The sequence below is a fragment of the Manacus candei genome, unplaced genomic scaffold (genome assembly GCF_025592945.1).
Source record: "Manacus candei isolate 608988 ecotype Guabito, Panama unplaced genomic scaffold, ASM2559294v1 h1tg000084l, whole genome shotgun sequence".
In the NCBI taxonomy this organism is placed as follows: Eukaryota; Metazoa; Chordata; class Aves; order Passeriformes; family Pipridae; genus Manacus; species Manacus candei.
In genome coordinates, this window is record NW_026138132.1 from 231,004 (window position 1) to 244,185 (window position 13,182).

At 60.9% G+C, this 13,182-nt stretch overlaps 3 protein-coding genes across 4 annotated transcripts in view; all 3 read right to left on the reverse strand.

The window, feature by feature from the left end:
- AP3M2 (adaptor related protein complex 3 subunit mu 2) overlaps positions 1 to 13,182 on the reverse strand; it is a 79,786-nt gene that overhangs the window by 10,713 nt on the left and 55,891 nt on the right. The window lies entirely within an intron of this gene.
- FAM136A (family with sequence similarity 136 member A) lies at positions 567 to 2,386 on the reverse strand. The gene is made up of 3 exons (XM_051812115.1): positions 2,273 to 2,386; positions 1,559 to 1,699; positions 567 to 1,169 (listed from the first exon to the last, which is right to left on the reverse strand). Exons 1-3 carry the CDS (start codon positions 2,363 to 2,365, stop codon positions 981 to 983), a joined length of 423 nt encoding a protein of 140 aa, XP_051668075.1. The 5' UTR covers positions 2,366 to 2,386; the 3' UTR covers positions 567 to 980.
- On the reverse strand, positions 3,276 to 9,617 carry TGFA (transforming growth factor alpha). 2 transcript variants are annotated; one of them, XM_051812113.1, is made up of 6 exons: positions 9,496 to 9,617; positions 7,154 to 7,207; positions 5,127 to 5,250; positions 4,397 to 4,546; positions 4,184 to 4,294; positions 3,276 to 3,974 (listed from the first exon to the last, which is right to left on the reverse strand). In XM_051812113.1, exons 1-5 carry the CDS (start codon positions 9,524 to 9,526, stop codon positions 4,189 to 4,191), a joined length of 465 nt encoding a protein of 154 aa, XP_051668073.1. In that variant the 5' UTR covers positions 9,527 to 9,617; the 3' UTR covers positions 3,276 to 3,974; positions 4,184 to 4,188. The 2 variants fall into 2 exon arrangements, with proteins under 2 accessions (XP_051668073.1, XP_051668072.1); XM_051812112.1 differs by lacking the exon at positions 9,496 to 9,617 and adding an exon at positions 9,230 to 9,447.

Here is a 13,182-nt window from a genome sequence, read left to right on the forward strand (position 1 = left end):
CATGTATGTGTACATGTGTGTTATACATGTGTGCCCATGTCCATACGTGTGCGGTGCACGTACGGTGTGTGTGTGCACATGTGTGCACATGTGTGCAATGTGTGTGTGGCTGGGGCTCACGCCGGGGCTGTGCCCGTGTGCAGGAGCCACCCCACGCCATGTACACACACACGGGGGGGTCCCCCTGGGCCCTGCAGACCCCCCTCACCGCCCCCCAGCACATTTGGGGTCACCCCACAGCAGCATCACCCCACACAGAGCGCTCTGGGCTCCCCCTGCCCAAGCAGGGCCATGGGTGCCCCCAGGCCCCCCCTCCCCACCACAGCCCCCCGAGCCCCTCGAGTTGGGGGTGCCCCCCTGGGTGCCCACCAGCCCCACCTGTGTGCCCCATCCTCCCCCGAGCCCCCCAAGATGGGGGAGCCCCCCAGCCCCACCCTCACCCCCCCCCTCAGGACACCCCCAGCACCCACGGGAGGGGCCCCTCGTGTGTTTTGGGGAATCCCAGTTGAGGGGGTCCCAGGTGAGTTTTGGGTCGTACCAATATCTTTTGGTGTATCCCAGGCGTGTTTTGGGAATTTCCAGGTGTATTTGGGGGGGTGTCCCAGCTGTATTTTGGGGTGCAGGAGAAGCCAGAGCCAGCTCAGGTGTATTTTGGGGGGGGGTGTCCCAGGTGAGTTTTGGGTTGTACCAAGTGTATACTGGGGGGTCCCAGGCAGGGTTTGGGTGGTACCAATGTCCTTTGGTGAATCCCAGGTGAGTTTTGATGTATCCCAGGTACGTTTTGAGAACTCCCAGGTGTATTTGGAGGGTCCCAGGTGAGTTTTGGGTTGTACCAAGTATATTTTGGGGGGTCCCAGGCAGGGTTTGGGTGGTACCAATGTCCTTCAGTGTGTCCCAGCTGCACTTTGGGAATTCCTGGGTCCCCGCAGCCGCTCTCCTTTGACGAGGCTGTTGGGGGGGGTCTCCTCGGTGCCCCCCCATCACTGCTGGATGGCAGCCAGCCCGTCCCTCATCTTCCTGGCCATGAGGGGCACGAGGCGCAGGTGCTGGTCCCCGCAGGAGGCCAGGCAGGCGTCCAGCTGCCCCCTCACCTTGGGCTCCGAGCCCCCCGAGTCCAGAGCATCCTTCGCCTGGTCCCGGCACTGCAGGGAGCAGCGGCTCAGCCGGTCCTGGGGGGGGAAACAGGGATTTGGGGGGGTCATGGGCTGTATGGGGGGTGCTGGGGGGCACACAGGGTGTTGGGGAGCACAGGAGATGTGCTGGATGGAGGGTACAGGGCATGTCTAGGGGGCACAGGACACGTGGAGGCACAGGGAATGTTGGGGGATGCAGGAGATACAATGGGGGGCACAGGGTGTTTTGGGGGGCACAGGGTGTGTTGGGAGGCAGAGGAGATGCACTGGGGGGCAGAGGGCTTATTTAGGGGGCACAGGACATGCAGTGAGGGGGTGCAGAGATTTGGGGGGGGTCAGGCCCTGCATAGGGTGTGGGGGTGGGCAGGGCTGGTTCAGGGTGTGCTGGGGGGCACGGGGCTGGCACTGGGGGGGGAATGTCTCACCTGGAAGTGCTCGAGCTCGGCAGTGACGATGGCCTGGGCCTGGGCCAGGGGCGCGTGGCAGCGCTCGATGCAGCGCTGGACCTCCTGCATGGAGGCTGAGCCGTCCTCACAGCAACGGGCACTGCACCGGAACATGGCACCCTGGGCACGGGGACAGGGGTGAGAGGGGACACCCCCTGGGACAGGGGGAGTTAATGGGGGCACCCCCAGGGACAGGGGAGTTGATGGGGGACACCCTGAGGGACAGGGAGAGGAGGGGGAGGCACTGAGTGACCCCCCCCGGGACGTGGAGGGGAGGGGGGTTAATGGGGGGCACCCCCAGGGGTGTGGAGGGGACGGGGGGGTTAGTGGGGTCATCCAGAGGGGCATGGCAGGCAGGGGGGCAGTGTGGGGGCGTGTCGGGGGGGTCAGCGTGGGGGACACCCCCCACACTCTGTGGGAGACCCCAGGAGGAGCCCCCTGAGCCTGCAGCTGCCCTGGGAATGGGGGGGACGGGGCGGGGGGGGGCACAGGGCATATTTAGGGGGCACAGGGCACGTGTAGGGGACACATGGTGTGTGTGGGGACAGAGAAGAAGCACTGGGGGGGCACAGGGGGGTTCACAGGGCTGGTCACGGCGCTGCCCGGGCTCACACGTGGGGCGGGGGGGGCGGCGGCCCCTGCGCGGTCCCGGAGCCCCCCGGGCGTGTCCCCCCCGTGCCCCCGGCCCGGTACCTGCATGGCGCGGATCCGCTCCCGCTCCAGCCCCTGCACCGCGCTCTCCACGGCCGCCTGGACCCGGCCCTGCGCCGCCTCCGCCTCCGCCATCCCCGCCCGGCACCGCGGCCTCGGGCCCGCCCCGAGCGGGGCCGGGCTGGGCCGGGGGCGGGCGGGGGGTCGGGGGGCCGGGCCAGGACCGGGCCGGGGGGACGGGAATCATCGGGGTGTATCCCAGGGAATCGGGGAATCCCCAACCCCTGCTGCCCCCCAAACACCGGGGCGGGGAGGAGAGGTCGGGCCGGGCAACCCCGGGGGGCTCGGGGTGGGGTGGATGGGGCGATACAACCCCCCCCTGCTCCAATGTCCACCCCCCAAAACCGGGGGGCTCGGGGTGGGGTGGATGGGGCGAAACAACCCCCCCGTGCTCCAATGTCCACCCCCCAAAACCGGGGGGCTCGGGGCGGGGGCAGTGCCCACCCTCCTCACTGCAATGCTCGCCCCCCAAAAAACGGGGGGGGCCGAGCGGGGCCCCATGGGGGGGCCAGGGGGGCAATGCAACCCCCCCTGCCACGTGCTGCAATGGCCGGGGTCACCCCCCTATGACTTTAATCCAGAACAAGGATTAAGGTCATTCCCCCCTCACCCCCCAAACTGGCCATGGAGGAAAAGCAACACCCCAAATTCGCTGTGTTCCCCCCCCAAACACATCCCTGACAATGCTGGGGGGCTGGGGCAGGGATGAGATCCTGCAGCCCCCCAAATTCTCTGGCTCACCCTCCCCCAAACAGATCCCCCACGCTGCTGGGGGGGGTGGGGATGTGGCCCCCCAGGCCCCCAAATTCTGCAGGTCCACCCTTTCCTCACTCCTGGCTTCATGATTTGGGATAAAAACATGGGAAAAGGGGGCTGAGCCCATCACTGGAGCATCAGTCCTGCACCCTGGGGGTACTCCCCACCCTGTCGCAGGACCCAGCACCTCCTTCACAAATGTCCCCCCAAAAAAGCCCCAAACCACGAGTTTTCTGAAAAAAAGTGTCTTTTATATCACTTAAATAACTCTAATCCAGGTATTAGGAGAGGGAAAAAAAAAAAGACCAGGCGATCACAAGAACATATTTATAGGAATCAAAATTAATTTAAACCACACAAAATAAATTAAAACATTAAATATTAACTTTCAGTGCAACATATACAGAAGACATGAGAGTAACCATGACTTAAAAAAAACCCAAAAATAACCCAAAAACAGAGGAAAAAGCGCCGGGTTGGTTATGAGAAGGACTACGGGGAGGATTAAGGCCGTGCTGGAGGTTGGAGCTCCAGCCCAAGGAGGTTTCCTAGGATTAAGGTTCATTTTATTATTAATAAAAAGCTTGTATTTGTCCCCAAAATGAGCATGGGCCAAGTGGCTGCCGAGGTTCTGTCTCTGTAGAAAAATAAAGCCCCATCCTGCTGGGGTTCTGGTTTAAAAACAATCATCCAGGAGGCAAAAACCAGGGAAAACAACCCAAAACCAAAGGCAAAGCCCACTGGCACAAGGCCAGGGCTCGGGCCCGTGGCTCTGCTGGTGCTGCTGAGCACGTTCCTGCCTTGCTTCTTCCGTGGTGGTGGGAAAATGAGGAAAAAGGGGGAAAACATCCCAGAAAATAGACCGAAAGCAGAGGAGAGGTGCTGTGCCATTCCCGGGGTCCGGGGGGGTCCAGGCTCCGTCACACACCTGTGGGGAAGGAGGGGGCAGTGGGTTATACCCCGGGGGTGCTGGTGGTTGTGGTCCCACCAGGGTGCCCCCGGGCACATGTCCTGGCATGGCAGCAGGTGCCACCCCTCAGGTGTCCCCTGTCCCTCACCTGTCTCAGCAGCAGGTGCCACCCCTCAGGTGCCCCCTGTCCCCTCCCTGTCCCGGCAGGGGGTCCCCCCAGCCCTCACCTGTCTCAGCGTGGCAGCAGGAGGTGCCCCCCTTGAGGAGCCCCCCCCGGTTTCTCCTGGCCCCCTCCGGGCTCCCGGCACCACGGGCATCGCTTCCGCAGGCGGCAGCAGCTGGAAGGGAGCGGGGAGGGGGCGGTCAGGGGGTCCCAGGCCCCTCCCCGGGATGTATCCGGGGGTGCTGGATGCCCCGGGGTGCCCCCCCCGGATACTCACTGGATGAGGACACAGACAGAGATGAGCAGCACCGAGGCCACCACGGCCACCACGAGCAGGGCCGTGATCGTCTGTTTCTTCTGGTTGGCAGCCACCACGGCCAGGAGGTCGGCGTGTTCACAGCGTGTCCCCACGTACCCAGAGTGGCACCTGCACCAGGAACGGGGACAGCGGAGTCACCCTGGGACAGGGGACACAGGGGAGGGACAGAGGAGTCACCCTGGGACAGGGGACACAGGGGAGGGACAGCAGAGTCACCCCGGGATAGGGGACACACCACAGGGACAGAGGAGTCACCCCGGGATAGGGGACACACCACAGGGACAGAGGAGTCACCCCGGGATAGGGGACACAGGAGAGGGACAGAGGAGTCACCTCAGGACAGGGGACACAGGGGAGGGACAGAGGAGTCACCCCAGGATAGGGGACACACCGCAGGGACAGGAGTCACCCTGGGATAGGGGACACAGGGGAGGGACAGCAGAGACAGCCCAGAATAGGGGACACACAGGAGGGACATGGGAGTCAGCCCCAGGGACAAATGGGAGGGACAGGGGAGTCACCCTGGGAACAAGGACACATGGGATGGACACCAGAGGCAGCCCCAGGACCCGCTGGCAGCCAGCAAAGCCAGGCTCAACCTGGCTCTTTGGGGATCCCCACGGCACAGACGAGGGAAGACCCCAAGGAAGCCCCAGGAGCTGCATTCCAGAGGTTTCCCAGCACTCACACACACGCTGGCTTGTCCTCCTGGACCAGGAACCGGCAGGTGCCGTGGAAGCAGAACTGGCTGTGGGAGTCAGGACAGTCGTTGAAGTGGGACCTCACGGCCGCTGCCACCGGCGGGCCTGGAGCTGGGAGCAAAAACAAGGACAAAACAGCATTTTTAGGGAATTTCCCAAGCCCAACACCTACCCAGCTCTGTTTTGGGGCTGGATGGCTTTATTTTGGGATCAGCACGTGGGATACAGTCCAGTGACCACCCAAGGGAGCCCAGACGGGTCCTGCTTAAACCAGCAGCAAAAAATAATCCTGAAGGAATTTCCTAAAGAGCTTAAAATGGAGGAGGAGAGAGTTAAAGAACGTCAGAGTCGCTGCAGCGCTGACCGAGCCGGTGGCTTTGCCGGGATCCTGTTTTCCATTACATCCCACGCTGGTTTGAATTATAGACATGGGAAACAAATATCCTGCACTGGGATTATCCCGGGAATAAAGCACATCCGATCGCTGTCGTTTCAAAGCCACCTCAAGTTCCTGTGCCGTGGATTTATGGCAGGCCAGGGTAATTAAAGCCATGGATGCGGGAATGCTTCCGGGTCCTCGGGGAGCCCAGGCGAGGAACCACGGAGCGGGATGGCTCCCACAGGGATTTGGAGTTCCCAGTGGGAATCACTGCCAAAATCAGCGCCTCGCCAGGAAAACCCCGACACCTCCATCCCCAGGGATGGACTATCCCAGGAGAGCCCAGATTCCTCCTTCTGGCTGGAATATCTTTACAAAACTACCCTTTTTAGGGTTTTAACCCACAAATCCAAGCCTGTGCCTGCTGTGCCCCCCATCCCAGATTTCAAGCCCCCCATGCCAGGCTCGGAGCCCCCTGGAATTGCTGAGGATGGACCAGCAGGGCTGGAAGAGGCAGCACGTCCCTTTGTCCCTGTGGTGCATCCCTGGATCCAGCACAGTTCCCGGGGTGTCCTGGCTCCTGTTCAGCCTCGGCATTCCCAGCTGTTGCCCACATTGCAGCCAACTCCTCCTCCTCCCACCCCAAGGATCCCTGTCCCTGCAGTGTCCCCTCGGATCAGCTCCCACCCTCCAGCCTCTGGGATGGGCACAAATCCATTGGGAAAGGGGCTGCCAGCATCCTCAGGATGCCAGTGCCAACCCCATCACGGGGTTTTGCTCCCAAACCTCCCAGCACTGCTTCCCAAATAATGCTGTTGAACCATCCCATTATTCAGTGCCAAAATGAGATTTCCCAGCCCCAAAAGGAGATTGGGAACACATCCACTGGGAAGGGGGGTGCCAGCATCCTCAGGGTGCCTTCCCTGCCACAGAGTTTTACTTCAAAGCCTCCCAGCACCGTTCCCTTTAATGCTTCCCAAGCAATGCCGTTGAACCATCCCATTTTCCAGTCCCAAAAGGAGGTTTCCCAGCCCCAAAGGGAGGTTGGGCACACATCCATCAGCAAAAGGGCTGCCAGCACCCTCAGGGTGATGCTAGTGCCACAGGGTGCTCCAAAGCCTCCTGGCACCACTTTCCCAAACGATGCCATTGAACTATCCCATTTTCCAGCCCCAAAGGAAGTTTTCCTGCCTCAAAGGGAGCACTTCCAGCCCCAAATGTCCCAGCCCTGCCTGCAGCCAGCCCTTCCCGAGGCTGGCACATCCCATCGGAGCTGTGCCGGGAGCGAAGGGCCCTGGGCTGGCACAGCCCATTGTGCCACTTCCATGAATGAGCCAATTTATCCTCCCAGTGCCGCCAGGACCGTCAGGCACCAGCAGCTTCCCAGTGGGACACACTTCCGAGTGGTCACGCAGCAGGACTCTGAGGAATTTCCACCCCCCAAAAGCAAGGTGCATGGACAACAGCCACTGCAGAGCCCAGTTCTTCCTCAGGGATAAAGTCCCTGTGGGGCAGGATCCCACCCAGGGCCCCATTATCCTGCAGGGAGGAGGGTGGGATGCCAGAGCATCCATGTGGCTGATCCCAGGCAGGCTGGAAACACGGATACCCCACAATTCCCACTGGCACACTCACCATTCCGGGCTGCCGTGGTGTTCTCCAGCGCGTGGCACGCGGCGAGCAGGACACCTGTGGGAAGGGGCAGAGATGGGAATCAGCCACGCTGTGACCCCCCAAAAGCTGAGAGGGTTCACCAAAATCACTCCAAGAGTTTTAAGGAAAACGCAGGAATTCCTTGTGCAGGCAGAAGGAGGGGCTGCAGGACGGGAAGGCTTGGAATGACCCCCCCAAGCTGCCCCCTTAGTGGGGATGGAGCAGCCCCCCCGGGCTGTGGAGCCAGCCGAGGGCAGCAGCCCCTTCCCTGGATTTGACCCAATTTCCTGCATGGATTTAATCGAACGGCGCAGAAAGGCGAGACAAACCCTCGGGCTTCACAGCCAGCAAATCCCAGCGGCCCTGGAGCTTCAGGGATCACTGGAGCTTCAGGAACTGACCATGGCTCCAGGGATCACTGGAGCTTCAGGGATCAGCCACAGCTTCCCTGCTTTTGTTGGAGACCTCAGGGATTTTCTTCCCACGGAAATTTAATCAGGTTTTCCCATTTTTTTGGCTCAGTGCTGGACAGTGCTCTGTCCTCCAGCCCCCCTCCGGCTTGTCCCGGTATTCTGCCCTCCACTCCAGGTGTTCTTTGGGAAATGGCTCATCCCTGTGCCATGGGGTGGCTGTACCACTCCCTCCAGAGTTCTGGCTTGCCTGTTCTCCTGCCGGGATCCCTCTTGGCTCCAGCAGTGCCTCTTCCCAACGTCTCTTCCCTGTCAGGTGTAACATCTGTCCCTGCAAAGCCCGGCTGAGGGGGAAGCCCAGCTTGCCCCGTGTGACCACCTTGTCACTGGTGCCAGTCCTTGGCAGCAGTTTTCCATCCCCAACGCCAGCCGAGGGCTCCAGTGGCTCCCCATGGACACCTCATGGACACAGTGGAATCCACACCCTCGGTCTGACCGGCCCCTGGACTGGGGCTGCCTCCACCAGCCATCCCAGGCAGCTGCTCTCACTTGGTTTTCTAGTCCCATCCCATCCCGTTCTCTGGGGATATTTGGGAAGCTCTCCTTGCCATCACCTCCTCTGCCAGCCAAGCCCCCTGAAGTCACCCTCCTGGCATAAACCCCCAGCTCACCGAGGGACTCCCGAGCCTTTCCGATGGATAGATACAGATCCAACAACTCCATCCCACTAATTCCCAGCCTCCTCCCCCAGCAAAGGGCTCAGCTCCTCTTGCCTCCACCTTATCGCTGCTCCAAGTTTTCCCTCCTGATCCGCTTGGCTCCAATTTCCCCTCAGCTCCAGCCCAGCCCTTGGAAGCCTTTAGGTGCATGTACGTTGTGCTGGAGGGGGTTTTCCCCTTCTCCACGATATTCCAAGTGGATGCTCCGATCTGCTGGCTCAATGCATTTTATCCAGAGCTCTCTCCCCATCGAGATTTGGATCTGATCCCCCAGGAGCCACTGCTCCTGGATGGGGGATTACAGAGCCCAGACAGGTGGGCAACCTGCAGATCAGCCCCCCGAGGTGGGCAACCATCGGGGTTGGAGAGGTCTGGAGCCACAGGAATGGGAAGCAGCATGAGCAGAGGGGCCATGGGAGCCCCTGGATGAGCTGAGGGGTGTCACCGACACCCTCAAGGGATGCTCAGACCCCCCGAGGGATCCGGAGACGCGGAGCCAAAGCAGCAGCTCCAAGAGCTGGAGCGGAGCCAATTCCAGCCACTTTCCCGAATCCAAGCGCTGCCAAGCGGCTCTTTCCCACCGGGATAGAACAACCCTTGCCCCGGCGAGGAGCCCCGGAGCTGTGGGTGACACAGGCGGGGACACCACGTCCTCCTCGGGGACAGCGGGACAAATCCAGCCGCGGATCCTCCCCGGTGCCGCATCCCATGAGGGGCACCCAGGACCCGGCTCCGCGTTCTCCCACATCCACACTCATCCCACTGCCAGCCTGGGAAGCGCCTCCGTCCCATCCGCAGCATCGCCCCGCTCCATCCTGGAGAACCCCCGCTTCCCACTGCTCCCCCTTTCCCCGGCAACCACCACCCCTGCTCTAATTAGCCCCCAGCTCTAATTAACCGCCCTAATTAGCGGCCGGGGCCGTACTCACGCGTCGCGGCGAAGGCGCCTTCCCACAGGGAACGAACTTCGGGTGCGACCGCCCGGGGGATTTTATGGGATTTCATGGCATTCACGCACCAAACAACCACAAACCACCCCCAAAACCCCCAAACCCTTCAGAACCCGCTAGTGCGGAGGGGGCTGCGGGCGACCCCCCCCGCTCCCCTCGGCGGGTCCGTGCGGGGCAGGCGGGGCGCGGACCCCCCGGGCCGGAGCCCCCCGAGCCCCCCGGTCCCGGAGCGGCCCCGCACGTACCGAGGGCCAGCGCGGCCGGGCCGCCCGCCATGGCGGGGCTGCACCGGAGCGAGCGGGGCCGGCGCCGGGGCCGGGGCCGGGGGCGGGCGGTGGCGGCGGGGCCGCTGCGGGGCCGAGGGGCGGCTCCGCCCGGCGGAAATGGGCGGCACCGGCCGGGCCGGGGCGGGCACAGCGCGGGAACCGCCGCCCACCGCGACCCCTCAGGGGACAGCGGGACCCTCCTCAGGGCAGCACCGAGACAGCCCCTCAGGGGATTATCCGGGACCCTCCTCAGGGCAGCACCGAGACAGCCCCTCAGGGGACAGCGGGACCCTCCTCGGGGCAGCACCGAGACACCCCCTCAGGGGATTATCCGGGACCCCCCCCCCCAGAACCGCCCGGGACCCCCCTCAGGGGACTGTCCTGACAGCCCTCGCAGGATCACCCGGACCCCCCTCACGGCACTGCCTGGGACCCCCGTTATGGGACGACTCGGGATCCCCCTCATGGGAACATCCGTGACCCACTCACAGAACTATCTGTGACCCCACTGGTCGCCCCTGTCACTGGTCTATCCGGGACACCCCCATGGAACTGCCTGGGGTCTCTGCCATAGGACCATTCGGGACCCCCCACACTCCCTGGAGTCCCAACACCCCCAGAGCCCCCAGCTCAGTGTCACCTCCTGACCGAGGTCCCCACAAGGAGGGGGAGCAGGAGGAACCAGGAGGCCCCCGATCCCTCTGTGCACTCCCGTGACTCCCGGATTGCCAAATCTGCTGCCAGCACATCCTTCATCATCCTCAACTGCTGCTGATCCCAGCTTTGGTCAGCCCAAAATCTACAGGATCCCCACCCCACTGATCCCAACCTTGGTCATCCCAAAATCCAACGGGCCCAGCTGGGATTCCTTTCGGGAAAGATATGTGTTGTGGAGACATTGTTTGGGGACAAAGAGGCTGTGGTGGCTCAAATCCATCTGGTGGCTGACACATCCCCCGTGATCCATGAGGATCATCCCCTGGGATACTGTATTTAAGCCATGGAAGCCCCCAGGGGTGGGGACAGGCAGGGGGTCCACCTGGACCCCGCTGTGCCAGGAGTCCCTGCAGCCGTGCCGGGCTGTGCCGGCGTCCCGTGGGAGCTGCTCCCAGCCCTGTGGTGGGAGCAGGGCCCAGCCCTCCCCGTTCCCAGGTGATACCATCTCCCCTCGGCACTTGAAAGCGGCTCTTTGAAGGGGCTGGGAGCCAGCTCTTCCCAACGCTGCCGATCCCGAATCCCCAGCACCCCAAAATCCATTGGAATGTTACCTCAGAACACAAGCATCCCAGTGCCATGACCATCCCCAAATCCCACTGGAGCCTGTTGGATCATGGGGGGCCCTGTGGGCTGCACATCCCGGGCTCTCTGTTCCTTCAGGCACTCACGGCATTTCCACCCAGTGGGGCTCATCCCAACCATCCCAAGTCTTTCTCAGCTGCTCCAGGCAGATATATCCTTGAGGACAGGACAAATCCAGCTGCCATATCCTGGGGTGGTGGCACTCAGTGGGGTCCCACCAACCCCATAAAGGATCCTCTGCCATTGCCAGTTATTCCCCTCCCAGCCACCCAAGGGGAAAACACCCTGGGAGCCGATCCCAGTATGGGAAAGGTGGGGTGTTCTCCCCATTCCTGCTTTCCTGGGATAATAACAGGGAAGCAGAGTTTTCAAAGAGGTTTCTTTGTAAGCAGAGGTTTCCTCCTGTGCCATCGTCCTCCCACCCACTGGGAATCAGCATTGGAAGCATTAGCTGCCATTGGAATGGGAATGGTGGCAGGGCCAGGGCAGTGGAGTGGGCAGGAGGAGCCAAAGGGATTTGGGCTGATCCCGAGTACCTCAAAAGCACCTGGAATGTCATGGGCAGGGTGTATGAAAATGTGACTCTTTCCTCTCTGGCACCACCATCATTCCTGACACCCACCAGCATTCCCAGCCCCCACCAGTATTCCCAACACCCTCCAGCATTCCCAGCACCCACTGGCATTCTCAACACTCCTCAACATCCTCTATGAGCATTCCCAACACCCTCCAGCACCTCTGACCCCCACAACATTCCCGATCCCCACCCTCTGGAAGCAGCACCCAGGACATCACCCCACACAATCCAGCCCTCTCTGAGTGCTGGCTCCAGAGTTCCAGGGCTCCAGTTCCTCTTCCCCGAGTTATAAAACCACAAACCCAAGCCAGGTGTTATTTTGGGATTATAAGGATAATTAAATTGGGATTCTTTAATTGTTCCTGCCCTGGGAGCCTCCAGGGGTTGGGTTTTCCTTTTGGAATTGCTCTTTGTCCATGGTTTATGCTGGGTTTGGGATTAAAGGGTCATTCCCAGGGGCAGATCCCACAGATCCAGCAGAGCCAAGTTGAATCTGGGATAAATCCATCAATTTAGGGCAAATCCCTGAAAAAGGTGTATAAACTCCTTCACCTTCAACCTCCATTCCCTCCTCTTTCCCTGCCTGTGGGATATCCAGGGTGGAAGGTGACACTTTGGACCCTTCCATGCAGCAGCCAGTGGGAAACCCACCCAAAACGTGGGATTTGGGGATTTATCCAGGCTGGAGGGCAAGGCTTTGGATCCCTCCATGCAGCAGTTGATGGGAAAACTCACCCAAAATATGGGATTTTGGGGGTTGGGGAATTCCCCCCCCCAAACACCCTCTGTGCCCCCACACAGACAATTCCAACCCCCTGGGATGGACAGGGAATATTCTCCTCACTGTGGATTCTCATCCCTCTTGTGCTCCCATGATTTTAATCACCGATATTCCGATGTGGTGATGAAAAAAACAGGAAAAAATCCCCCCGATCCCCCCGTTTCCCTCCCTCCCTGGAGAAGTGAGGAACAAGGGAGCTGTGTGTTCTCGTGTCCGGCAGAAAAGCCTCCGGCCGCCTGTTTGCTTTGGCTGGGGAAGGTGAAAATGAGGCAGAGGGAAAACACGGCGCTGGGCTCCCCCCGGCCCTTCCCGCCGCCTCACACAATCCCAAATTGTAGCCGCCGGGATGGGTTTGGCTGCTCCGGGGAGCCCTGAAATCAATCAGGCGGTGGCTGAGGGGGGGAACAGCCCCTCCTCCCCCCCGTGTTTATTTTCTTAATATATGGGCTGAGAATAAATTAAATGTTATTCCCAGGGTCAGGAATGTTGCTGCTCTGGAGAGTCCCAGCCCCGGGATGCTCCGATCGCTGCTGCCCCATCCTGGATTTTGGGGGTCTGGCCCATGCCAGGGCTGTTACTGGAAGGGCAGTGCCTCCGACATCTCCCCAGACCCAAATTTTGGGGGTCTGACCCATCCCGGGGCATCTTCATCCCATTATCAGGCAGGCATCACCTCCAATGTCTCCTCCATCCCACTAAAAATGGGGCTTTATTGGGAATTTTTTCCTGGCTTTATCTTACAGGTTCTGTTTTTCCACCGGCTTAAAAGGCTCTTTCATAGCCAGGATTTTCCCCGTGAATGTCCATTTTATTCCAGTTTTTTTTTCTTTCTTCCTTTCCTAAATAACTTCTCAGGGTTTTCTCCCTTCCCTCCCCTTTTCCTTGCTCCCCCTTTTCTGTTTATGTCCCTTTTTTCGCCTAAAACCTCCATAAATAAAGGATTTTGGAGCAGTCCAAGGCTGGACACTAACAAGGGCTTTGTTGGCTGCCGGAATGCTGCCGGCTCCGG

Excerpts from the sequence above, each read along its gene's own strand:
- FAM136A (XM_051812115.1), bottom strand. The coding sequence starts at position 2,365 with ATGGCGGAGGCGGAGGCGGCGCAGGGCCGGGTCCAGGCGGCCGTGGAG. Across the intron at positions 1,700-2,272 it reads AGCGGATCCGCGCCATGCAG|GGTGCCATGTTCCGGTGCAG; the intron begins GTACCGGGCCGG and ends CCCCGTGCCCAG. Across the intron at positions 1,170-1,558 it reads CCGAGCTCGAGCACTTCCAG|GACCGGCTGAGCCGCTGCTC; the intron begins GTGAGACATTCC and ends TTCCCCCCCCAG.
- TGFA (XM_051812112.1), bottom strand. The coding sequence starts at position 9,305 with ATGAAATCCCATAAAATCCCCCGGGCGGTCGCACCCGAAGTTCGTTCC. Across the intron at positions 7,208-9,229 it reads AGGCGCCTTCGCCGCGACGC|GTGTCCTGCTCGCCGCGTGC; the intron begins GTGAGTACGGCC and ends CCCTTCCCACAG. Across the intron at positions 5,251-7,153 it reads CACCACGGCAGCCCGGAATG|CTCCAGGCCCGCCGGTGGCA; the intron begins GTGAGTGTGCCA and ends TTTTGCTCCCAG.